Raw genomic sequence first — 27,704 nt, forward strand, 5'->3', positions numbered from 1 at the left:
TGTTAGTTTCTTTAATCACGCCAATAAAATACATTATTTAAAGCTTAACGAAAATAAAAACTTGTGAACTAAAGTGCACAGTCATTTCTTTTCTCCTCTCGTTATAGTGCCACAGGGGCATTCTTATCTTAATCAAGCTATACATACTAATATACAAAATATTTTTATTAACTCCTTAATGCTTTAGATGAAAGTAAAGTAAAAAGTAAAGTGCTCCCCTGTGCTTTGCACCACGCCATGAAGGCGTATAGGGGGTGTGGAGTTAGGGCCCCACAGTTTCTTGATGTGATCGGCACCATGCCCCTGCCCGCCTCCCCCCCCCCCTTTCCAGAGTTTCATCGAGGTACCCACTTTATACAACGCTAGGTAGGCGCCGGAGTCGCTTGAACAGGTGGAAAAAAATCCTGGTTCTCCCCCGCCGGGATCTAACTCGGGTCTCTCGCATGGTTGTCAGACGCCCTAACGACTGACCTACCGCGTTCTTAATGCTTTAAATATTATTTTCATGTATGCTTGATACAGCGAAAAATCTTCGGAAACCAAACTACCTGATTTTCATTTTTTCATGTTATGGGACCTAGGACGCGGTTAGATATTCATACACACAAATCGTGCGAACATATACTCGTAACTGATTAATTTGCTCGATTAATTTAGGTGACCGCTATCACCATCGAAATCGGAACTTGTAGTTATCCGTTTGGCGAGCTTCCGGTCTGCGCTGTTTCGTCGGTGACCGTTAGGTGCGCTGCTGTTGCTGAGTTGTCTCTTATGCGTCGTCTTCCACTGCTTGGTCTGGCTTGGTTTTGTTTGCTCCAAATGTGGTGGATTTTGAGCAAATTTTGCTATGTTGGTAATGAAGTTAACATGCTACTTCAAGCATTGACCTCTTCCCCCACACATACACAAATGTTGTAGCTATTGTGCAACACGTGTAATGTTATCTTTATGACTAATAAAAAAAAAAATCAGCATCTTGACTTCACCATGGCATATAAGGTGCTACTGCATTTGAGTTTCAGGGTGTCACTTGTTTTCAATGACTTGTCAGTATTTTGTTAGCTGTGCTTAGCTGATTAAAACTCCTCAATGTGTGTGTGTTTGTTGTCTAAGTTTGTTTTTTCAAATGTTTGAATTTTGGAGTGCAATACAATTTGTATTATTTGCAAAGTTTAAAATATATTCATTCCTTAAGCTTAAGCACGTTGTTTATAAATTGATTTGGATTAAATTATTTTGACCATGTGTAGGAGTTCATACCATACTGTAAGAACATTGCATATTATAGTATTTTTGAATGTATTAATTAACCTAAAATGTTGGATAGTGATTGAAAAATCAGGTCACTTTCCAACTTGTGAATATTTTATGACATAAGTTCAATATGAAGAAATCAGTAAAACATATATAGTATTATTTGTTGTGTTTTTAAACAGGAATAACACATGTAAATTACTAAAATTGTGTAGATTTTCAAAGAATTTAAACAAGATTCATTATCTCTTCTGCATTTTACTAATCTGATTGTGTGTGTATGTATAAAGTATCCTGAATTTAATTTATGAGGGTATTTTTTGAAGTTTCAATCTTGAATATCAGAAAACTCCTCAATGTGTGTGTTTGTTGTCTAAGTTTGTGTTATCAAATGTTTGAATTTTGGATCGCAATACAATTTGTATTATTTGCAAAGTTGAAAAGATATTCATTCCTTTAGCACATTGTTTATAAATTGATTTGGATTAAATTAAGTAAGAGTCTATATTAGGTGCTCTTCTTAAGTAATACGTGTCATATATTGTTGGAAAGCTTATTGCATAAGGAATTAAAAAACGTGAGTTCTGATGCGAGGAAAAACAATGTGTAGGAGGAAATCTAGGAAAACTGTTGTTATCCGGATATTCGAAATTGAACGTACGGAGGGAATTTTTCGATGAATAGAGTGCTAATGGAACCTACCCTAACAGGCCTAACCTAACCTCGTAGGCATACCTCGTCCCCGTGAATGGTTCGTGGGGCTATCATACACGCATTCACATCACAACGCAGACGCAAACACGAGCCTGCAGTGTTGTTAACCCCCATTGCTTACCACCGAAAGGAAAAAAAAGGATTTATACCATACTATAAAAACGTTGTATATAGTATTTTTGAATGTATTAAAATGTTGGATAGTGATTAAAAAATCAGGCCGGATTCCAACTTGTGAATATTTTATGAAAGAAGTTCAATGTGAAGAAATCAGTAAAACATATAGTATTATTCGTTGTGTTTTTAAACAGGAATAACACATGTAAATTACTAAAATTGTGTAGATTTTCAAAGATTCATTAAGCTCTTCTGCATTTTACTAATCTGATTGTGTGTATATGTATAAAGTATCCTGAATTTAATTTATGAGGGTATTTTTTTAAAGTTTCTATCTTGAATATCAGAAAACAATGGCAATGGTGACTCAATGAACTAACCACTCAGTCAGTTTGTTTCTGAACATGATTGATGTTATTTAATATTTAGTGTAATGCACTTAAGTACACTTTTCTCTCTTCCTAGTTTTGATGATTCAAGCTCTGTGTCAAGTGGAATCTCTGACACAATTGCCGAATTTTCGACAGATGAAAACCTCACCAGTTCTTCAGTTCATTCTGAACACTCAAGTCCTTACACAAATTACAATAAGGTAAGTTGCACGTATCGTAAATCTTTTTAAGCATGAAAATTGTTGTTAAAGACTAAACACACAAAATATAGCTAGGAGATTAATTGCTGAAAGAATTTACAATTGAAACATGTAGTTTTGTGGAAATTTGTTATTCATCTGTGAAAGGGAATGCCACATATCTGCTAAGAAAGATCAGAGGAGATTTGGCATCAGTGAGGCCAAACCTAACACAGTGGCACTTGAGCTAGGACAATTTGAACCCAGTGGCGAATCGTGACATTTTTACGTAGTCATTGCAAGATTTGTCAAACATCAGGGTCAATCTTCCAATGGAGGGGGGGCACAATTTTTCTCGGCGATATACGCCAAGGTCACTCTCTGCCGATTCAATGTAAAAGCTCATACCCCAGACCTTACAACTACAAAAGACATAATTCTATCCCATACGACAAGAATTATTAAATATGATGGAAACTGAAATGCAAACATCTCAATTGACCTTTATGGTTCACCACCAATTGTTGTTTTGATAATGAAAAGCAGATTCATATCGTTCAATGGGTGCTTTCCCTCTTGACAAGTGAAAATAGCAGACATTCAAGTGGTGTGCCCAGGATTTTATGAAGAGGGGTGGGTGGGGGTTACATGTACTTTTAGTAGTCATTTTGAAGTCATCGTTTAGCCATCTTTTCCTGCCTTTTCTTTCTTCTTTTTTTTTTCAAAGAATATTGAGCCTTATAAGAATTATAATCGTAACCAACCCTCCTTGAGCACATGGAGGCTGAAAAAAGGGCCTGTTATGACCCAGACCTTCAAGAGTGGGGGAAAGTACAGGTCGTTGGACCTGTCTGCCTGTTCGGAAGCGTTCGGCTGTTCTCGGCACTGGCAGAGACCAGAGAGATTCGCACAATTCTGCGAGGAGCTGAGCCGACTAACACCATTGCCTTCAATAGGAAACTTGGAGGGGTAGTACTGGGGCCTCATTTTCATGCACTAAGATTAGCGAATCTCTTGTGTATTTCGAGCTGTTTCATGCTGTCAGTTGGCTTATTTCGTACAAATATGTAAAATATTCTGACTGCAGTATTTTTACTGCTTCTCTAAAATATATAAAATGCAATATTTTTATTATTTTGCTTGGTCATCACCGCATCCCCCAATGACTGGATGCTGTTTGAACCCTTTTTGCACCTAGCACCCTGCGTTTGGAATGTGGTAAAATCAAGCATCATCTGCAAATGTGCATCTCTGGGAGACAGACAAATACAATTTAAAGCAAGAAAGATATTTTGAGGGAATGTTTTTTTTTTTTTATCCCCACATGTTAGTTATACTCCCCCAGTGGAGTTGTTTCAAACAAAACGAAGTATGCAAACCCAGGTACAATGGCCGCCTCCAGGAATGCTCAACGTTGGAGCAAAGCGAGGTAGCAATGCCACTATAAGTACTTGCTACCTGGGTGTTGAGAGGTAGCAATTGCTACTTTACCCAGCAAGGATTGCACATGCTACCTGTGGTCAACACAGTCGTCTATTAGTGGCAAGATGGCAGACGGGGGTCACATGCAGAATAGCTTCAAGGCTGTAATGTAGAAAGATATGGTTTCTGATTAAAGCCATCAACATGTACATAATTGTAAAAATGGTACATGACATTGCTTGTAGGTATTCATATAAATTATTGTAAAGATATAACTAACTAACTAACTCTCTAGCCTTCTTAAACCCGAAGGTTCATGGCTGCAGCAACACAGGCCTTCCATCTTTCCCTATCTTGAGCAAGTTCTATATACTCTTTTCCATCCCTACCGATTTCCTTTAGGTCCATCTCAACGTTGTCCCTCCATCTTCGTCTTGGCCTTCCTACAGATCTCTTACCATCAGGTTTCCCAACAAGAACCCTGTAAACTCCTCTTTCCTCTCCCATTCGTGCCACATGGCCTGCCCACCTAAGTCTTCTTGATTTAATCATTCTAATAATATCTGGCCATGAATACAAATTATGTAGTTCTAAATTATGTAACCTTCTCCACTCACCTGTCTCCTCATCCCTTTTAGGTCCAAATATTTTCCTAAGGATCTTATTTTCAAATACTCTCAATGTATGTTTCTCTTTCAATGTAAGGGACCAAGTTTCACATCCATATAATACTACAGGCAAAATTACTGTTTTGTATATTTTAACTTTTGTGAGATATATCTTTGTTAATGTTTCAGGCCCTTCAGTCAAGTTTGACATGTAGTGTGAAAACCATGGATCACAATGTGATTGTCAGCTATTGTTCTCTGCTACTAAACTCTGCATCCAGGCAATGCCATAAAACCTGCCTAACCTAAGAAACTATGATTTGCCCCAACATTGAGTATTCCTTGAGGTGCCCAATCACACCCCCATTTCATCCTCTATTTTCCATCCTTTTCCAATTTAACTCGTGAGAAATATTCCATGGCAGGAAAATTGGGGATGGGTTGTAGCGGTCAATAAAACAAGTGCCAACCTCCATGGCAGAGTGGTTATAAGCTCAGCGTTCTACGATGCCAGGGGTCTAGAGTTTGAATCCTGGCCTGGGCATGGTGTTCTTTGCGAGTGTTCTTTCATCATATCACCAGTCATCCTTGTCTTCGCGATTAGTCAAAAGTGGAAGGAAAGCGAAGTAAAATAAACCAAATCAATCAATCAACAAATAATGTTCCATAATGAACAATAAGGATTTTGGCTTTGAATGTTGAGTAATATATGATATGTAACATGCTAATATGCATTCCACTTCTTTATTTATTAAGAGGTGATGGAGAAGTTGCAAAATCACTTTTGTATTAACTAGTAAAATTATTTATTTCTAAAATTATTTTTCTTTCATTTTTAGAGACCTTCACGAGAAGGTTCATCAGCACAAAAAGTTCCAGTGAATGGTGTTGGATTGAGTGTCCAAAGTGTACGGAAGACTGCAGCAGGCCCAGATCCACAAATTGTATACAAAGTAGTTGGTTCCAGATCCCATGTTAAGAAATCGGATAGTTCACAGCAGACAGAAAACAGTGCCTTTAGGTAGGTTCATTCTAACAGTGGTGTATTCTTCCATGTTATCTGTTTTTTCTCGGGTAAACCAACTTTTTTCCATGGATAGAAATTGCTGCCAATTTGAAGTTGTCTTGACTCCTGTTTTTTTTATTATTATTATTTGCTTGCCTGCATTGGTGTTTTATTTTGAATATATATCTAATCAATATGTTTATTTTATATTTTCCCTTAACATGAGCCGTGGTAGTCACGTCTGTAGGATGTCGTGACTGCCACATGGGAGACCCATGTTCGATTCCCCGGGTGGGCAATCTGAGGTCAGAATTTTTTTCGGACTTGTCCCTGCATAAAGCTGCTCTGGGGCTCACCCAGCCTCAAATCAATGGGTACCGGGGGGCGGGGTGGGGGTAAAAGGTGGCTAGATCGTCGTACTGATTACATCACCTCCAAAATGGCTCGGATCGAGAATGTGTTGGGCAGTAGGGTACGCAGGATTTCATCAAGGGGGGTGTTATTTTGAAGACTACAAATTCACATTGCCATTGTTTTATTATACTTTAATTAATTATTAATAATAATAATAAATCAATTAATAATTCTTATAATTAATTAGTTTAATTACTACTAATGCAGCTGCTATTTATGAAAGAAGTAGAACAAAATTACATTTCTTTTGTTTCTTTGTTACAAAATAATTATCTAGTCAACGGTTATTTGTATATGATAAGTGAGACATTTTAACTTTGAAGAAAATCCATAAAAACAAGAAAATATATTAAATTTATTGAAACAATCGAAATATGAAACTCTTCAAGGAGCCGCGCTGGTCTAGTCTGACAACTTCGTGGGATATCCAGGTTCGATTCCCGGAATTGGTTGGAATTTATCCAGCCTTGTCTCCGTACCCAGCCTCATAGCAATGTGTACCTGAGAGCAACCCTAGGGGATGAAGGCTGTCGGAGCATGGTGCTGATCACATCACCTGCAAAATAGTTTGAGATCGAGAATCTTTGGGGCCCACCACACTACTATGTGTGCCTTCATGGCACGGTGCTATATGCACGGGGGAATTTACATTACATGGAACTCGCCCAGGATGATGATGAAGCGTGAGAATACATGTTGCTAAATTCCACTGAGTCTATGTTCTCGTTGAAAAGTAAGTTTATAGACATTCCAACACATTTATCACTTGTAGGTGATTCACAAAGCACTTCTTCAACATTGTTTAATGATGTGGATGTCGACTCAGCATCACTTGAGAGTTCACAAGGGGATGTGAAATCAGTATCGGGAAGAACGTTTGCAATAAGGTCAGCACACTGTGACGAAGCAAGGAATTTTCACAATTCTCGCGAGAGTCACTGCGCAACTTCTTGCAAAAAGAATTTTCAAAATTGAACTTTGCGGCCGCTTAGTTTGTGTTTGGAATGTTGTGTTTTTCTTCATGCTGCATGGGAATAATAATTCAAATTATTATTATTATTACTGTTGCAGATCTTTGACTGTGATAAATTAGCCATTTTAATTTTTTTTCTACAGCATTTTCCATAATATTTGAAAAGCTCAAGGGGGGGGTGGTGTTAAACCCGGTAACCCCTCCCCTTGCGTACACCACTGGTGTTGGGTCCTATCCCCACCAGTGGTGAAGCCTGACATTTTTACGCAGTCATTGCAAGACTTGCCAAACATCAGGACCAATCTTTCATTGGGGGTGGGAGATATTTCTCCAGGATAAACACAAAGGTCATGCGTTATGTTGTAATGTTGTACGATTCATAGTCTAGTATCTGATTGATCGCGATTACGTAAGTCTATTAAACTATTGATAATATATAGATAATAGTGAAAGAAAACTACATGAAAATTCATGTCAGTGCTCTTGAAGGAATTCTAAGCGTACGTAATTTTTCATATTTTGAAATATGCAAGAGGTTTTTCGAATTGAGAAAAAAATTTGAAAAAAATTGCCCATTCGAATGCCAAAGGTCCAGCCAAGCCTTAACCTTCTCAGACCTGAGAAGCAAAGTATTGAGTAATTTTTATGATTTTGCAGATGTAACAGTTGTTTAACAAAATAGTCGTGAGGAAGAGAATTTTTGATTCTGCCCTCTAAAAATTAAGCACCAATTTTGATTCTACTCCCCCAAAGTTAGGTCCCAATGGTAGTGTTCTTAAATTTGGGGCAAGCGTACTTCGATTTGGAGGAACCCTATAAAGGTTAACGTCGACTCATCGTTGAGAGAACAATTGAGGCATTGCAGATATTAGTGGCAAACTCAACAAAGGTAGATTATTCTTTTATTGTTGTATCATATACGAGGTGTGGCTAGAAAATAACCGGACTGTTGCTACAATATATTTTATTGGTTATTTTGTACAATACGAACATTATCCCCTTCAAAGTACTCCCCTGCACTATCGATCCACCTCTCCATGCAAATCTTCCATGGCTGGTAGCAGTGCTGGAAATCACTTTCTGAAACCATGTTCATGACTTCAGTCGCTTTTGTTTTCACAGATTATACGGTCGTAAATCTGGTTCCTTTCAGTGCTGATTTGACCTTTGGGAATAAAAAAAGTCGAACGGAGCGAGATCCGCCAAATAGGGTGGATGTTCTAACACAGGGAACCCATTCTTGGCGAAAGAAGCCTTCACTGACAATGCTGTGTGGGCAGGAACATTGTCATGATGAAGAATACATTACTTGCTTTTCCACAAATCAGGTCGTCGTCTTCTTACTCGCTCACGAAGGGTCGTCAGCACTGTAATGTAATAATGTTGGTTGACAGTTTGACATTCGGGTGCCCAATTAACGTACACAATACCACGGATGTCGAATCAATTCACAGACATTTGCAATGTTTGATATGTTTTTTGATGTGCAAGGCCGTCCAGGATGAAAATCGTCCGCGATGACTTCTCATCCCTCTTTAAACCTTTGAATCCACTCAAACATTTGCGTGCGTGATAAACACTCATCTCCGTACACTTCCTTCAACGAACCATAAGTTTCTGTGGCAGATTTTCTGAGTTTCATAAGAAACTTTAAATTGATACGCTGTTCAACTTTCACACTTAACATTTTTCCGACGGAGCACAGATGTACGGTTCACTTCGTCCACAAGCTACAGCGGAACTGAGGGCTGTGCATCCTGGGCAATCACACAGTGGGTAGGCAGGATATCACGTTGTGCACTTATGCACCGCTTGACCTTGTCGCGCTTGCAGTTTGTCGACAGCAACATCAATCTGGTTTTTTTCTAGCCACACCTCGTACATTGAAGAAGGCAGCAGGAACTTGTGCAACATCTGACGGGTTCTACCTTGTCTCTAATACTCTGAAATTTGCTTTAGAATAGGACAGATGTTTGGAAAACTGCTGATGCCTGCAACTTGTATTTTGTGAGTTCTCCTATAATAACCACAATGCCTCAATTGGCAGCTTTTCGAAGAGAAGTAAGAAGCTGGATGAAGGCAAATTGCAAAATATAGCTGCAATAGGTTTAGTGTGTGCTGAACATGCCACCCAGTGAAAATCCATTTGGCATGTTCTCTTGACCGACCCTAAAAGGAAAGAAACTTCACAAGAGTAGAGTATTTATAATTCCATTTGATATACAAAAAATAATAAAATATAACGACTGCTAGTCTCATCGCATAATTTTTCAGGACTAATCAATTCATTTTTGTTCATTAGACAAATCTCCAACACGCAATGGAAGAAGTATGTGGAAAATGGTAAAGCACCAGAGAAGATTCAGGAGCTGAGGAGAGGGAAGTCTGACCTGGAGGTTCTGAGAGCGAAGGATAAGAGAAATTCCGGTGGATCCAACTGCAGCAATGGTAGCAGTAATGGTGGATTTGTTCGCAAACAGGAGAAGAAGAGCAATGTGAATTCCGAGAGACAGAGGAAAGCTATGGGTACGTGAAAAGATCTGGTTATGATTTGAGATTTTCTCACTTGTATGTTTGAGTAACCACTAGAGATGAGATGGTCACACCAAGATGAGAAAGACCATGGTCAACTCGGAACCTAAATTGCTTAACTTTATGTGCTCATTTTCTTGGCTGCATTGTCTTCTGTTACATATCCTTTATCTTGGTCATTTTATAGGTTTGGCTCCATTAGCATATACAGTGGAAAACACAGTTCTATGTTTTTTAGAGGATAGAGGTGAAAAAGAACTTAAAATGCAGAATTTTATAACATTTTGCTTTGTTGGAACCAGGAGGGTAGAATTTACAATGTGGTAAAATATAAAATTGAGGAACATAAAATTGTAGTTTCACTGCAATGTGTTACATGACACTAACACATGACATTGAAGCTGTTAGGAGAACTATTAACATTTTGTAAATGCTTCTTTAGTTAAATTAAACTCTTTTTTACTTTGAAAAGGTAATGTAATTTTTATACTAAAAGAATTAGGTAAGAATATTAATGAAATTTCAAATCTCGTACTGTATTTTATGTATGTATGGCAAAAAAGGAAAAGAAAACTATATTCATCATAACAGATGTAGACAGAAAAATATGAACTTAATCGTATTTGTACTGCAAATATTTATAATCAAATTTAATGTTTTTATTCTGAAAAGAATCTTATTACAAGGGTGAATCAAATATGAACGAGCCTTGTGCGGAAAAACAAAATTTATTGAAGGAAACGGAGACATTGCCACATCCTATTTTTCTACATAGTCTCCGCCCTTAGTGATACATTTGTCCTAACGTTGTGGTAGGTTCTTGATGCCGTTCTCGTAGAATGAAGCTGGGCGGGTAGCCAACCAGTTGCGCACAAAGGTTTCCACGTGATCGTTGGTCGCAAATCGCTCGCCCCCAAGTGCTTCTTTGAGGGGTCCAAACAGGTGAAAATCACATGGTGAAAGGTCTGGGGTGTACGGTGGATGCGGAAGCAGTTCCCAGTGCATTTCCACCAGTTTCTGCCACGTAACACCTGCTGTATGGGGTCTGGCGTTGTCATGGAGGAACAAGACCTGGCGGATGGGACAGCCTCGTCGTTTGCATCGATACTGCACCTTAACTTGATCCAGAAGGTTGCAGTAGTAGTGAGCGTTGATGGTCCGACGTTCGTGTAAGAAATCCACCAGTAGGATCCCCTCTCCAGTCCCAAAACACCTTGGCCAACACCTTCCCCGCAGACAACCGAAATTTGACCTTCACGGGGTTTCCTTCGCTTTTCCTCCTCCACTCCATGCTGGCACGCTTGGATGCTGGGGTGTAATGATGCACCCATGTCTCGTCACAGGTAACGATGCGATGCAAAAATGCTTCCCCTTCCACATCAAAACGAGTGTGAAGCTGGCGAGCAATGCGAACTCGGTCATCTTTTTGAGCAACATTCAGCAGCTTGGGAACCCACCGAGCTGTGATTTTGCGGAAGCCCAAGTGCTTTGTGGTGATTGACTGGACATCTTCCATAGCTCACACCAAGTTCTGCCTGCCGCAATTTGCTTCACAGTGACTCGGCGATCCTGTTCGACAAGCTCATGAACACGAGCCATGTTGTCATTCGTCACACTGGTGCGAGGACGATGGGGGTGCACTTCATTTGCAACACGTTCACGGCCTTGCTGGAATTCCTTACACCACACCATCACTCTTGCCCACGAGAGGGTACCATTCCCAAACTGGGCCTGAAGTCTCCGGTAAATTTCGGCCAGTTTGAAGTTTTCCTGGGTGAGGAACTTGATGATTATGCATTGTGCAACAGACACTGGCACACACTGCTCACTCATCGTGAGAGCTACTAAACGAAGCATGCGACACGCCAGCTGTTCTGGTTCCTGACTCACGACAGCCCCACCTACTGGCCGCACATGCCCAATCACACCCTGCAACACATTCAGACGCTTAGCCAATCAAGGCTCGTTCATATTTGATTCACCCTCGTAACAATAATGTTAATATGGCTACATGGTACTATGTTGAGACTAAATGAATATATAATTGATGCTGTTTTCTCAACAAAAAATACACCAAGCACCTCTTATAGCAAGATCTGCACTCCTTGAACCAAGATACTGGTCCACTCACGAAGCTGTCCCTTGAAAAAACAATTCATTGTGCACCTTTACTTCACATGATGACCTCCTGCATCATTATATTCTTAATCACAGTGATTCCATTTTTTTTTTTCAGGAATAAAAGAAGATGTAAGTAGCAGAGATAGAGATTATCTATGTGTTGAAAAAGTTCCAAAGACTGATAGAGGATCTCCGAGGCCTTCACAGGGATCTCAGAACGTACGCGTAAATAGTGAGGGAAAGAAACCCCATTCAGCTAGAGGGGTACCTCAAAGCTTTGGCTACATTAAACGTCCTACTAGTACTAGCAGCGTGTCTTCCACGGGCAGTAGTAAAGGGGGTTCTAGTAAAACTTGTAGAAATGAGAGAGAAAATAATAGTTGTGAGGAACCCAAAACTGCTCAGGTATCTGCAGTACCCCGAATGGATGTGAGGGGGGAACAGACAAATACGAACCGTAGTAGTTTAGATCGCCCAAGAACTAAAGTGAAAGTGAGTGGAGGGACGCAGACGACAAGTGACCTACAATCGTTGACGTCGGCACACAGTGATTCAGAGTACACACGAAACTCAATCGGCCACAAACACCAATACAAATCGTACTCTCTTACAACCCCATCTGCTGCGCAACTTTCGCAAAATGTCAGGGATCGAATTTTTGGTTCTCAGTCCTTACCGAAGTCGTCGACGTCGAGTGCTGAGTATGCGGCATTTTTCGCTGGTGTCCATGGTGGATATGGCCGCGAGAGAAGCCCAAGGCTTAGCAAGATAACGGATGGCTCGTTGAGTGACACTGCTTATTCCAACTATGCAGAGCTTCATGGATACTATAGTGGAAATTCCAGTCCTTACCCGTGGCTTCGGCATAGTTCCACTTATGCTACTCCGATGGCTAATTCACAACACCGAGGTATTGGAGGTATAGATTTTTCTGTGTTTGTCAGTAGACTAATCCCTATTCATAGTTTTATTTAAGATAGAATTTATGTGTAGTTAGTGCAAAATTATGTTAATTTATATTTTTAGACTTCCATGCATAATACAACTCACTTCCTTCATCTAGTTACATATACTTTTACAAGTTCTAAAGATGACATCAATAATTCTTAGACTTCGTGTTGTGGGCACTGTTAAGGGTGTGTGATGCATGCCACCACACCAGGCCTCGTGTTCTGAAATACAAGGGTTATTTTTTAAGGAAGGTCAGTTTTGCAATAAAAACTAAGTAAGTAAATGTTTTTCAAAGAAACATTTATTTTCTGAATTTACGTACACTTCTCTATTTTCTGCATAATTTCCTTGCCAGTTTAAACATTTATCGTAACAAACTATGAGTTTTTGGATACCCTCCTCATAGAACTCTGCCGCCTGTGAGATAGCCAGTTATGCACAGTCGTTTTCACTTCATCAGTGGCTAAACACTTGCCGCCCAGGAGGGTCTTCAGATGGCGGAAAGGTGGTATTTGCTAGGTGCAAGGTCTGGACTTTATTCGGATGATGATTGATAGATTCTTTTGGATGGGAGGTATTCGATCATCCGCATACAGTCCAGACCTTGCACCTAGCAACTACCACCTTTCCGCCATCTGAAGACCCTCCTGGGCGGCAAGTGTTTAGCCACTGATGAAGTGAAAACGACTGTGCATAACTGGCTATCTCACAGGCGGCAGAGTTCTATGAGGAGGGTATCCAAAAACTCGTAATTCGTTACGATAAATGTTTAAACCGGGAAGGAAATTATGTCGCAAATAGAGAAGTGTATGTAAATTCAGAATTTTTTTTCTTTTTTTTAAAAAAACATGTACTTACTTCGTTTTTATTGCAAAACGGACCTTACTTAAAAAATAATCCTCGTATTTATATCATAGTATTGAATCTTATATTCACATTCATTTCTTGTGCACATGTGATCACATTAGACTAGAAGAAAAGAAACAAAGCCTACATTCTATTGTGCATTTTGGAATTCAAATAAATGTAAGAATTCAGTAATATTGCATATACTACAATGATACATTAAAAAGAATGAGAATATGAAGATCAGCTTGTTGGCCTATTCTTGTGCTTCTAAAACTGTTGTCTGTTTCTTACGTTTTAAATATATATGCATGATTAATTTATAGTCTTAGGGTATGGTTCAAATTTGCTAAGCATTTGACTACATTACAAGGCCTACCTTATAGTCCCACATAACATTTCTCAAAACTGGATTTTCGCAATTAGCTAAAAGTGGCAGAAAAACGAAGTAAATAAACCAATTCAATCAATCAATAAAGCTAAACTAGATTAAAAGTTTCAAATCAATTGTAGCACAAGCCTTGGTATCGTATCAAATAACTCACAAGAAGTTTAGCTGTTAGAAACTAAATAGTAAGTTGTAGCACTAGTATGGCTGAAAAAGATTTGTAAATGTGTGGATGTACATTGTGTTCTACATAAAATCAAACTATATTAATCACAATTTTTTTCGATTGCAAATGTTATTCCTACAACAGTTAACAAAACTACAGAGATATTTCCTTCAGTTGTGCATTAAAATCTGAGAAGTAGTTGGCAGGAATGGAACATTTACTGTTTGTATGATGTGGTAGCCAAAACTGTGACTTGATCAGTAAACAATCTTGCTCAGAATTTAACAAAATCATTTACCTTTTGATACTTAACAAAACAAAATCTCTTCATTAATTCGTGTTGAATATTAAATTTATGGTGATTGAATATTATATATATAATATACTTGTTTACCTATTGTGGTATATCTACCATTCCCCATTCCTCATTGCAGCTCCTTTAACTGAAGCTGAAAGTTTAGAATCGTTGAGTTCTGTGGGTTCAATGGCATCTCAACTCCAGCAGCGAGCAAGCCTCACCCATGCACGCCTCATGATGCATCAGCGGGAGACAAGTGCTTCTCCAGGGCCACGACTAAATCGCAGCAACAGCATTAGGTATGGGTAACACTTTTTGTTGCATTTCTTGCAAAAATCAGTTGTCATTTTTTTTTTCAATATTGATAGTGTTTCTTCTTTCAATATTCATAGAATTGAAGCGATTATACTGTGAAAAGTAACACCTAAATTTATATATTAACATGATGGACAAGTAGGAGTTGTGTTTTCCTGGCAATGTGATTTGAACAAGTGTTCTCGGGTTAGCACACAGGTGAAGATGGCTTTAGCGTCTGATGTTTTGAGTGCTTATATTGCTCTCAGTGTCAGGGAATGTAGGTTGATTCCCTGATGATGGGAGCAATGTATGCACTCGAAATGTTGGCGCTAAAGTCAATTTAACCTGGCTGGTAACCCGAGAACTATGATTCGAATGATGGACAAGGTTTGGTAATTAATTTGATAGTAGTAAAGTGCACAATATTAATACTTTTGAAAAACCATTCAAGTCTTCCAGTTTCTACATTCCATCATTTATTAAAAATAAAGCTTTCTCTTACATTTTGTAGCATAATTGTGCATTGGGCATTCAGTCACCATTCTGACACCAAGTCAAGTTATGAAGCACTAGGCTACTGTTTCTCCTGACAAATGTTTTCTAATCAGAACAGTATATATTTGTGTCAGATCTCTTAAACTGAATAGTTAACCTGATAAAGAATTAGAATTGCAGAATTTTATTAGTTTCAATTTTTCTCCTAGTCATCATCATCAACCTTTGCTGTTTCCTGCCTCTGGCTGGGTCGGCATAGAAGTCAAGCCTCTCCATTTTTTCCTGGTCTTCCACCACTCCTCTCTTTCCACGGTGTTCCAATCTTCTCCTCTTCTCCTAACACTCTCCGCTATCTGCTCTTTCCACCGACATCTTGGTCTCCCCCTTGGCCTTATTCCCCACTCCTTGTGCACGGTAAGCTCTTACTGGTAGTTTTTCTGCATCCATCCTCTCCGAACCATCTCATCTGTGCCTGATCTATCCTGTGCTGAAGCTTCACCACCCCCACTGTGTCAGATCTCCCCATTCCTTATTCTATCCCTTCTAGTCTTCCCCAATATACTCCTTAAAAATTTCATCCACTGCCTGCTTCTTTCTTTTGTCTCTCTTTGTCATTGTCCAAGTCTCTGCTCCGTATGTAATTATTGGCACATAGTGTGTGCTATATATTACCTTCTTGCATTTCATAGGTACATCCCTGTTCCATATTAATCTTTGAACCCCTTGATATAATCCACCACCAGTTTGTCTTCTGTTTGCCTCCTCATCTATTCTTCCACTTCTCTCAGTTATCCTTCCTAGATATTTGAAGCTCTCCACTACCCTCAACCCTTCCATGTCCATTTTTATTTCCTGCTCTTCTGATTTTCTCATTCCAACTATCAAGCTGTCTCTGAACTACTTCTTCCCTGTTCCCCCGTATTACTAAGTCGTCAGCGAACAACAGGGCCTTCATCTCTTCCTCTCCTATCTTCTTCCCCACCTCTTCGTTAATTGCATCCATTGTAATTATGAAGAGCAGTGTGGAAGGAGCACTTGCCTGTTCTAGTCCATTACTTATACTGGACCACTCTGTTCTTCCCACTGGTGTCTTCACACACCTCTGGTTGGCCTTGTATGTGCTCTGCACTCTACACACACTCCTAGTGAATTAGTTAATTACAATTGTGAGTATGGAAAGCAACAATAGGCAGTGTAGGAATAAATAAAGCAACTGTTAATTTTGCATGAAACAAACCAGTGAAATAAAATGTGAAGTACACAGGTACAATAAGTACATTCACATTATGAAAAATAAAGAAATTCAGTATGTTATGAATATTACAATCTTAACAGTAAAAGCTGAGAATGAAATTTACAAGAGATTCTTGTTTAATTTATCAAATAATTTAATTTGTACGAACTCTGCATCATACAAATAATACTGTATTAACATGACAATGTAATTTGTTCTTATCAACAAGGATTGTTGGGTGTTAAATTCCTTTAGATGAAAATTCATTGTCCAGTGACAGCATCAGAGGTGCTATGGGGTTGACTGTTATTTCTCTTTGCTCCCAACCAACCAAGAAAAGGTAGATCAAAAATGCATTTTTGACCAAAATGTCCATTTTTGTATGGTATTTAGATGTATACTAAATGCATATCTTCTCCAGAGAAAATAGTGTATAGTAAGAGTAAAGTTATTTGTTTTAAGTGTGACTTTTATAAAGTGTAATGGATGGCATTTAGTACAAATAGAATTTAAGATGTCGGTAAAACTAACTTATAATGTGTTTTTAAGAAACAAATATATCAGAATCTGTACTGTGTAGTTATAAAACCCACTTCACAGAATATAACAGGCTGAAGAATACTTTAAGCAACATATTGTGTTATTTTTAATACTAATAATAGCATCTCCTTCAGTAGGGCCATGTGATTCTAGGGATAAAAGTTTAAGTGGACTGCAGCAATTGTTACATATATTCTATTATCTTTCAGAATTTGAAATATTTAACTGTACTTTCATCATAGTTCATTTTTCAATGCAGTTAATAGTCTACAAAAGGCTGTTTTTCATGTATTGTACACATTGCTGTCTAATATTAATCAGAATGGTGTATACAATACATTTTTGACAATGATTTACATAATGGAATATGGAACCCTTTATTCAGTGTTGCATTAAAAATATTTGTGTTACAATGTATTTGCTAGATCTGAAACTACTTTTGGTTATTAGATTTTACAGTTCTGTCTGAATGATAACCAAGTGTTGTCATACAGTTCTATATTTGTTCCTAATTATGGCTCACGATAGGAAGTTTGATGTATTTTACTTTATGAAGATTTGAGAAATATGTTCAGCTCTGATCTTTAAATTTTTTATTCTCGGTCCCATATCAGTGTATTACATGTTTATGTCATCAGTGACTTTCTGTAAATTTAGGAGATGTACTTGAAATAATAGTTACCTTACAGATAGCAATGTGACACTTATCATAAAATGACAAATTGTTCATAGAGGTTCTGTTTTCTTGAACATGTGTTACTGCTCAAACTCAACTGTTGTTTATCCTCATCTTGCCCTTAACATATCGTGTAATCTTTCACAGCCATATCAGGGAAAGGACCTTTCCAAGGTATTGTGGGGGTTGCCTGAATGATAATAATTTGCACTTGGTTTGTTGATTTTGTTTTCAAGTTGGCTTTGTTGTTTGAAATGTGTTTGACTATGATGGCAATTTTACTTTGAATGCTTGCAAAATTTATACTGTTACCGTGCGCATTTTTTGTTCTTCACACCACAATATAAAATTTTGTTGATATGTATTTTATGCACACTTAAGTGTAAATGCTTAGGATCACTTTTTCTTTATCAAAATGCATAGAGTAGTGAATTTTTTTTTCAGCATGTTCAGTGGCGGCAACTGGGTTCCAAAATCAGGGGGGGGGGTTGCAAGGTGCCAAAACTGGGGTAGTGGGGGGAGTTAAAGACAGTATATTTCCTTTTGTAGATAAGATTTAGCATAGTGCGGGGGCAAAGTGACAAAAAGTTGGGGGGCAACTGGTCCATTGCCACCACTGGGCATGGTCACCGTGCTCATGAAGTTATGAATGGCAGCTGGATTGTGCTAGCATAAAATACACAGGGAAATCAAAATATGTAGTTTTAAGTTGCATTGTTCCAAGTGAGAAATTCCATTTTATTTGAGATTTGCAATTTACGAATTTGAAAAAAAGAAGTACTCATCACAATTATGAATTTTGTTCCTCTAACGGAAAAATGCACAACCATTTAATTACATAATCCTGTGGGCCAGGATAATTGCCTCTTCGTATTTAACTTCAATTAGCTTTTGAGAGATGGATGTTTGGTTACTAGGTAAGAAGAAATCAAAGTGAAATACAGCAAATAATAATATTTCTAAATCTTGCCAAGGTCAATAGCCTTAGCATACGCAAGTTGACAAATTCTAATTCTAGCGTTAGGAATCATATTAGAACTCACGGATATGTATTTGAAAGGTTTTTAATAATATTGAATTTGTCAGACTTCAGGATTGAAATTTCCAATTTTATATTGAATACCTTGTGTGCTGCCTTCAATTTGTACAAACTTTATACCTATGATTATTTCAATGTATTGCCTCAGACAAAAAGAAAACAAGAAACATGAGATGCATGAAAATGTGCACGAAGCAGAACATGCAAAATAAGAACTACTATTATTATAAAATCATAGTTTATAGTAATTTTTCCTTTGAGCACCTTCACCGTTGATGTTACGAGGTAACTCACTATTACATAAATAGATAAAAATGGAAACTTACTTTTTGGAAACCTAAATAACCTAGATAACATAAATTTTAATTTTTCCTCGTGAAGCTTTCAAATTTGAAGTATATGTTTGAGCACATGTAAGAATGTGATGTGATCCTGAGCATAGCAAATGTTGTCAATTAAAATAAGTAATAATTTGGAATGCTTGCAAAGTTATTTTCCTTTTGGCAAGTAATTTTATTTTTTATTAAGATGGTTAACAATAATCATTTAATATGTAATAATTTCATGGTAATTTTAAGCACATTGCACAGTGGCATAAGTCTTGGTTTTGAATGCATTTTCTGTGTATAAATTATAAGAAACAATGCTAGCTTGCTTCACCTATATTATTTTCATTTAACATTTTAAGTAAATAGCTTAAGGTTTCAAATCTGAGAATAAATTATTGGTACTAAGTTTTTCATGTGTGTTGAAAGTATACACTTGCAGTTTCAACATAGATTCCATTAATAACTGAATTCAAATTTAGTAGGGGAGAAGGTGGGAATATGGAACACTTTTTTGTTATCCACTGTCATTAGACAACTGACTCTGATTATTTTCACGTATTGCAGAGGTAAATATATTCTTTGATATTGGTATTACCAAACGTATATTCAAAACTATGCACTCATTTTGGAAATATACAATTTTATGAAAACCTTGTCAAAATTGAGGGCTTGGAAAATGGGGTGGTAATATGAAATAATGGTAAGGTTCAAAATAAAAGCAGATCGACTGATTGATTAGCCAATAAAGTGCACTCTAGGATAATTACATAGCGCTACATATCTGGTTTTACTACAACATTGTCTTTTTCTTTTCCCTAACTGCACTTATAGCATTCATCATATCTTCAGGATTGCATTGTTGCCTGATGTTTTTCTTCTTAGTATCAAGTTGTGTTCGTGGCATCGTGTACCTGAAACAATGGAAACCGGGGTTGTAATATGGAACAGGTATTTCTTACAAATTCAAAGTGTTCCATATTACCACCAGCAGACATTTTCCAAGCACAGTCAAAAAACTTTACCTACATCTACCGCTTCCCATTAAATACTATGTTAGTACGGAAGTCTCATCTGAGTACTTTCCCGATCACGTTTCTTTGTGTTGCTAATAAAAGTAATAATGCATCAAAAACATGCATAATTCTTACCTTACAACAATTGTTTCATGGTCGAAAACCTGCTGTTCTTGCCTATGACGACGTTGCTAACTCAACTGCGTCCAACACGCTCTAGTGAGTAATGGCGAGTATTTTGCAAGTGTTGCCAACTGCCAACATTAGATCGCACCAGTGAGTAGAAAATTAACGAATTTCATATTACAACCATGTTTCATATTCCCACCTTCTCCCCTACAGAAATGCAATTCTTTGATATATATACACAATGAGACAGTATTAAAGAAACGCAAAGTCTGTAATTCTCTAGGGGAAACTTATGTTTGACAAACAGCATTATAATAATAATATCAGAACTACATAATTAAAGCTGTATATATTATAAAAAGCACATACATTATCTTTCGTGAACAAATGATACTTTGTACATTTGTGATAATGAAGATGAAATCAAATGCTTTTAACACTAATATGCCATGAAGTTAGTTTTACTTAAGCAGAGAAAACATCAATTTGTAATGATTTTAAAACTAGCAGCATAACCAATTTAATGAATACTTTTATTGTGGAATGCAGAAGAATTTCAATGACATTGCAAGAAACACTTATTTAACATTCTAAAATAATGTAAATTTGATTCCAGGTCAACAAAATCTGAAAAGCTGTACCCGTCCATGTTGCAAAGGTCAGATGATATTGACCCCTATTACAGTATTCCTATGTCATCATCTACCACATCTCAACGCGATGGCCACCATTCTTCGCAGCCTACTAGTCCAACTCCAAGCCAGATCTCTCAAGGAACACCATCAAGGTATGTATTGAGTGCCATTAAATTACTACCATTGCTGCCACCACTAATGCTGTTGCTCTTTAGAACTGAATACGAGTAAAGACTTCATTCTCAGAGTGGACACTGATGAGGAATTCCTGTAAATGAAAGTGGGAAATTTAGTTTGATGATAAAGTGTAGAGCAATGACAAGGATATGAACTTGAAATTTGATTTAGTCAACTTTCATGCATGTGGCAAAGTAAACCTAACCAAACCCAACCTAACACATGAAATACTCACCTCAGCACTCTGCTTACCCAATTGCATTAGGAGAATAGGATGCTTTGTCCTACTCACTCCAGCTACTCTTCTGCCTATGCAACTAATCTAAAGAACCGTTCTACTGTTTACAGTAGACAAATTCTACTGTTTTCGAATGCCTTCTACTGTATACTATGAAATGTACTAAAAACCAATTGTAGGTCTACTGTAGATCTACTGCACTTCAACTGTAGGCTACTGTACTGAAAAAAACAATGTGAATAATAATGCATAATACTTGCTACAAGATGTTATAAAATCATTAATTGACTCCAAGAATAAATAGTTTAATTCTTGACACCACATTTTCAGTGATTTAGAAGTTCATTGGAAAAACAGTACATGAACTGAATTTCTACTGTTTTTTTCTAAGGAATACTACCGAAGTCAGATATATCTTAATGAGTAAGTTAATAGAACTCTTTCTTAAGGAAAAAACTCAAACTTAAAATGATTAGTAGTTTGAATCTATGATCATATCGTTTTTTTTTTTTTTAACCCTTAACCATTGTCGTGAACATTTCGGGCACTAACACAGTCGTGCGATCCACAGGACCTCTAAGAAAGAAAGGAATATAACTATATCAAAACATATTTTAAATTATGTGAATTTAATCATGTTACATGCTTTATTCACTGAACACAATTACATAGTTTTGAGAGCGAAACATTCTTTTTTAACTTCTCAAAAAAAAGTATTTTGTTTATATTGAGAGTTTAAGGAAGACAAATTCACTAAGCCAAAATATCTCTTAACTGAGTATTCACACACAGCTGATCAACGTGAATTTAGTCGTTAATTATTGTTTAACATTCATTCTTCAAAATATTAACCCTCTATTCAGTATATGCCACAAATAAAAAAATCTGCCATTCTCTTGTCTATTGATCATAATAAATCGTTGGTGAATTTAACCCCCAAACCGTGACGTCCACGGGACCGCAGTATATAAATAGAACACCACAGAAGCATATAATGCAACCTTTCCCTTCACGCTTTCACTGCACACGGAAGTTGAGGAAGGTACTGAAAGAGAGGTAGCCTCAAGGTTAAAACTAATGGCGGGATAACAAGCAAAAGAAAAGCTCCGGTCCGTGGGATGTCACAACTGTAGTTGAGGGTTATTATTATTATTCGGCATGGAATTTCCATGGTTATTATTATGTCTGTGTAATACAATTGCAGAAATGAGCAATCTTTTGATCAATGTAGTTGGCAGTGTTTGCTAGTTGGTTTTTCAAGCATTTATTTATTTATTTATTTATTTTCAATAATGAACTCGACAGGCTGCCGCCCAGTTAGAGAGTTCAGATATACAGGTTTTCATACATGCTTCAGTGACTGTTATTTGATATTGTATTCATTACACAGTTTTTAAATTGTATATATGGCATAGAGAACAAATCAATTTTTTTGTTACGCTTTTCTAAGGCATTGTAGAGAATACTCATTCTCCAGATAGGGGATTTCTTGACAATGTTTGTTCGCGCTCTATTCACAAAAAAGGTTTGATGATTGGGTCGCGTCTTATTGTTAGGAACGCGTAATTTAAATTGTGAGATCCAATGAGGAGAGCGAAGTTTTCCATTATATATTTTCCAGAGCAGCAGCAGGTCGCGCACTGTCCTTCGATCGTCAAGCCTGTGAATTCGGAGCTCCTCTATTAGATTACTGTATGAATCAAATTTGGTATAAGTACCTTCAAGTTTATACTTCATATAACGTAACATCTTTGATTGTACTCGCTCTATTTTGGTAGTCTGTACTATACTGTCAGTGTTCCATACAACAGACCCGAATTCAAGTTTTGAACGCACTAATGAGTAATATAATACCTTAAGTGTTTGGGTGTCTCGAAAGTCTCTGCCCATTCTAATAATAAACCCGATAAGTTTGTAAGCATTGCCTATTACTTTGTTAATGTGGTGAGTGAAAGTTAGCTTAGAGTCAACATATATTCCTAGGTCCTTTGCTGTTTCAGATTTTTTTAGATTGGTAGTATTAAGTTTATATTGAAAATTTAAGATCGTTCTTTGTTTAGAATAAGTAACGGAATAGCATTTTGCTGCATTAAGAGAAAGACCGTCGCGCAAGCACCACGCACTCAACCTATTTATGTCTTGTTGTAGACACACACAGTCTTCAATATTTTTTATTCTTTGAAAGAATTTCAGGTCGTCTGCAAATAACAGTTTTCTAGAATTAATCAAATGTTCCGGTAGGTCGTTGATTAATAGAAGAAAGAGAAGAGGTCCTATGTTGGACCCTTGAGGTACTCCGGAACGTACTAGAAATTCGCTGGATGCGTGGCCTTTATACGAGACATATTGTTTTCTATTCATTAAATATGACGCCATAAGTTTCCTGAGGGGAAGGGAAAAGTTGAAAGTGCCCAATTTACTTAGTAGTACATCATGATTTACGGTGTCAAAGGCTTTGGAAAAATCAGTGTATATTACATCCACCTGCCCCCCATCATCTAACACCGTGCTTATATAATGCAGTTTCTCGCCAAGGTTTGTTTCTATTGAGCAGTTGGGCAGAAAGCCATGCTGGAATTCAGATAAAGTTTCTTTGACATGGTTATATATGTGGCAATATAAGATTTGCTCAAATATTTTAGCAGGGGCAGATAAAAGAGCTATAGGACGATGGTTTTGTATGTTTCTGTTCTCCGAGGATTTCGGTACAGGACATACAGCAGTAACTTTCCACCGTTCGGGAAACTGCGTGGAAGATAATATCGCATTGTAGATAACAAAGAGTGGAATTTTTAAAATGTCTACACATTCTTTGAAGATGTAGGGTGGGATTTTGTCTGGCCCCGCCGACTTCTTTGGCTTTAATTTTTTTTACAGCTGCTTCAATTTCAGACATACTGATCATCTGAATGTTCAGTGAATCTAACGTTTTGCACTCTTGTGTGCCCCGCCATGATCTCGAGGTTATACTTTGCCATATTGTTTGCGTACACAGATTGAAAGTATTTCGCAAATTCATCAACGACGGTATTCAGGTTTAATATGGGTTCATTGTTTGAAGAAACTGGAAACTGTTTGTTTTGCCTGTTGCGATTTATGTACGACCAGAAAAGTGACGGGTCACTTCGAATATTGCTTTCGATGTCGAACAAGTAATTATTATGGGCGGCTGATATTTCTTTTTTGATTGCTTTTCTGAGTTCTTTAAATTTGTTGGCATGGCGAACTGGGTTACCTACGTTTTGCTTCCATTTTTGGTGGTGGTGAGCCTTTGCTTTTATTTTTTTAATTATATTGGCGGTAAACCAGCATGGATATTTAGGAGGGGTTAGGCGTCTTAAGGGGATGCACGCGTCAAATGCTTCGTATATTATGTTGTAAAACATATCTGTCATTTCGTTTACGTTATCACAGAGTTTTAGTGTATCCCAGTTAACGACCGATAGTTTGTTGTATAGTTTGTTAAAGTCAGCTCTTTTGAAATTGTACGAGAGGTTGTTTGGTGGATGGTTACTCTGTGTCCTTTTTCTGTGCTTTATTTCAATTACGAGAAGCCTCAGGCACGAGTGGCTGAGTTTCTCGTGTCAACTGCATGCCAAAAACGTTACTTAGCACAAGATCGAGAGTTTTGCCGTTACTATTTTGAATGTTATTTACGCTGCGTAATTGAAAAAAGCACATATGATTGTATAAATTGCGACATACAGGAGTGGCGTTAACAAGGTTGTATTCATTGCTTGTTATGCAAGGGATGTTGAAATCCCCTATGAGGAGAATGTTATGTGTGGGTCTACAATGCCTTTCAAGAAAATTATAAAATAAGTTGTAAGACTTGTCGTTACAGCATGGAGTAAAGTAAACAATACAGATGTATAAGGTAGGCAGTCCATGAATTACAATTTTCACAAGCAATGAGTCGACGTTAGGGTCGTCGTTAAATTTGCCTATGAGCGTCGCTGCGTATTTGTTATGAATTGCCAGTAGAGGGTCAGGTCTTCCTTTAAATCAATTTTTTGCTGTTTTTGTGTGAATATAGGAAGAACAATATATCAATTTATGTCTAAAACAGTAGGTTTTTCAATTTTCTACAAGTGCATTAACCACAATGAAGCTACACACATCATTTTATTTTTTTGTTGTGTAAAAGCATTCCCAAGTAACAAATTCTATAACACATTTATTTTAGTTGTTTATACTATTTTTCCATTGCATTTTCAGTTGTATAGATAATAATTTCTTTCATTACTGATGATAGAACTGTTTTCACATAACAATATACTGAACACAATAAAATATGTTAGTTGTACAATTATGTTACTGAAAACTTTTAAGAGTACAGTTCAACTACTTAAGACAGTACACACAGTTGTACTACCAAAAACAGTAGAAAACATTAGCAGTACAGTTCATAAACTGAAGACAGTAGGTGTTTCAAAACACCTATTGATCTACTAAAAACAGTAGATGGAATTTTCAGTAGGGAAGACTTTAAACATGGATTCTGAGTTGGTTAATTGTTTTCAGAAATTTATAATTGACTGTATGAAAAATCCACTTCAAAAATGCAGGAAAATATCCACGCATTGATCATATTTGCTTCAAGTTCATTAAAATATCTCCCATCTCCTGTTTTTGAGATTGCCTTTTGGTTTTGCCCACGATCTTTCACATGAAACAGACTTGTAAATGATCAGTGTGGTCAGTTGTCATTGCACCATTTGACATTTTATTACAGAACTATATGAATTACTCTGAGCTCTGTAGTCTCTCTGTCTTAGTTGCAACTATCAATACAAGTGTATATGGGTGGACTCATCCAGTCAACAAAATAGGGGTGGAACAGATAGGGAAACACGTTCCATGAAAATCATCTGCTGCTGAAATAATTTTGAAGTTTCACACATAGTAATGTCCCCATCAAAATTCATTTAGAAGAGTTGAGAGTTGTGAAATCCATCATAAAGGCAACCAAGCAAGTGACAATAAACAAAATAACTGAACAACATTGTTTTGTGCATGTTTCTATCTACTTCCAGTGTTTGGAAGTAACTAGTTAGTTTTAAAAATAAGTAACTGATATTTAAATTGTTACAAATTTTCAAGTTAACAAGGGGGAAGTGTTAAGAGCTACATTTGGCAACTCTTGTTTCCATCTATGTCTTCTCTGCATGCTAAGTTGAAAGAATTTTCATGGAATCGCCAAAGGTAAGGAAGCTATACTCCATCCCAGTAGCCTCTAGAGAAAGCGAATGAAAGCAAGTCCTCTGCACAAGTGATTACTCAAGGTGCTGACAAATGAACACATGAAAGAGGAAACTGATTACACCCCCAGATAGCACCAAAGATTGTGGCAAACTTGCAGTAGCTTGTCAAAGACAGTTGAATATGGAAAGCTTGAATCAAGCTCACAGCTTTGACAATATTGTATCAAGCATTCACCTTTCTGTGACTGTAATTTTGACTCGTGGTAACTAGTTGGCTGCATTATAACCTGATGCAAGCTTACAGCTTGCCATCATATGCTTGCAGAAAGTTCTTCTTCACTTTACATGAAAAGCTTGTTTCAAATTCACTTCCACCGAGTACACCCTGGACTGCATTTTGCAGTTTAGCGAGGCTCTAGCATCTGGACTCTAAGCCAGTATAATCCTTCGTGGGACCAGAGGTGTCGTTTCTATAGGTATGTGTTTGTCCATTCATACATTTTAACATTTAACCATTCATCCTCATCTTCACAATTACTAGCAGAAAAGTGAAGGAAAATCAATCAATCAATGTTTCAAGCATGAAGCAAGCTTACTGTGCTATCTGGGATGGAAGGAGCCACATGGCTGCAGTTACCAACCGTGCTTCACTTCACCCACTCACTTTCTCCCCTTTTCTACAGTTATGTGTGGCATTGCTCCAGAGACTCGTAGGTAGGGTGCTTTTATAATTGTTATATGGCTGTTGATTCTGTATACTCAATGTAACATTGCAAAACGTCCATGAATTGCATTCCAATACCTTTTTTGTATAGTTTGTCAAATTTATTTTATCTCAATTTATTCCAGGTTCAATTTTCCAATGTCTCCTATTACCTCATCTGCCTCAAGTCATGGTTTGAGTAGAACTAGTATGTCACCTTACACAGGACTTCTCACGAAAATTAATTCTAAAGATGATGATAGTAAGTATTATTTCATTCTTAATAATTGTTTCTGTTTATACTGATTTGCTGGCGTATAAGATGAACTCCCTTTTTTTGTACTCATTTTGAGAAGAAAAGCTTTATTATTAAATATTGTAATTTTTTTTGCAGTATTTCTAATATAAAGTAACATGTAGATCTACTTTCCACAAATATCTTATGTAATCTAACTAGGAAAGAATACATTTTAATTTTCATCAAAACCGAAATGTTAATCTCCAGAGCCAATTGACACCTCTTCTAAATCAGAATCTGAATCCTCGCACATCAACACCAGTGCATCATTGACAGTGCCTGCACATCCATGTGTATGAACTCTACGTGACTGGAA

At 37.2% G+C, this 27,704-nt stretch overlaps 1 protein-coding gene across 12 annotated transcripts in view; it reads left to right on the forward strand.

Moving 5' to 3' along the window:
* Nucleotides 1–27,704, forward strand: part of sick (sickie) — a 1,061,378-nt gene that overhangs the window by 831,097 nt on the left and 202,577 nt on the right. For 10 of the 12 annotated variants that reach the window (XM_083119471.1, XM_083119472.1, XM_083119464.1 and 7 more), the window contains 8 exons: nt 2,551–2,677; nt 5,526–5,707; nt 9,382–9,605; nt 11,848–12,651; nt 14,518–14,680; nt 17,771–17,797; nt 20,750–20,920; nt 27,237–27,352. In XM_083119471.1, coding sequence (XP_082975597.1) covers nt 2,551–2,677; nt 5,526–5,707; nt 9,382–9,605; nt 11,848–12,651; nt 14,518–14,680; nt 17,771–17,797; nt 20,750–20,920; nt 27,237–27,352 — 1,814 coding nt within the window. The remainder of the gene's footprint in view (nt 1–2,550; nt 2,678–5,525; nt 5,708–9,381; nt 9,606–11,847; nt 12,652–14,517; nt 14,681–17,770; nt 17,798–20,749; nt 20,921–27,236; nt 27,353–27,704) is intronic. The other 2 variants (XM_083119465.1, XM_083119466.1) reach the window with 2 other exon arrangements.

Source organism: Lepisma saccharinum, chromosome 3 (assembly GCF_977018435.1).
Source record: "Lepisma saccharinum chromosome 3, izLepSacc3.1, whole genome shotgun sequence".
In the NCBI taxonomy this organism is placed as follows: Eukaryota; Metazoa; Arthropoda; class Insecta; order Zygentoma; family Lepismatidae; genus Lepisma; species Lepisma saccharinum.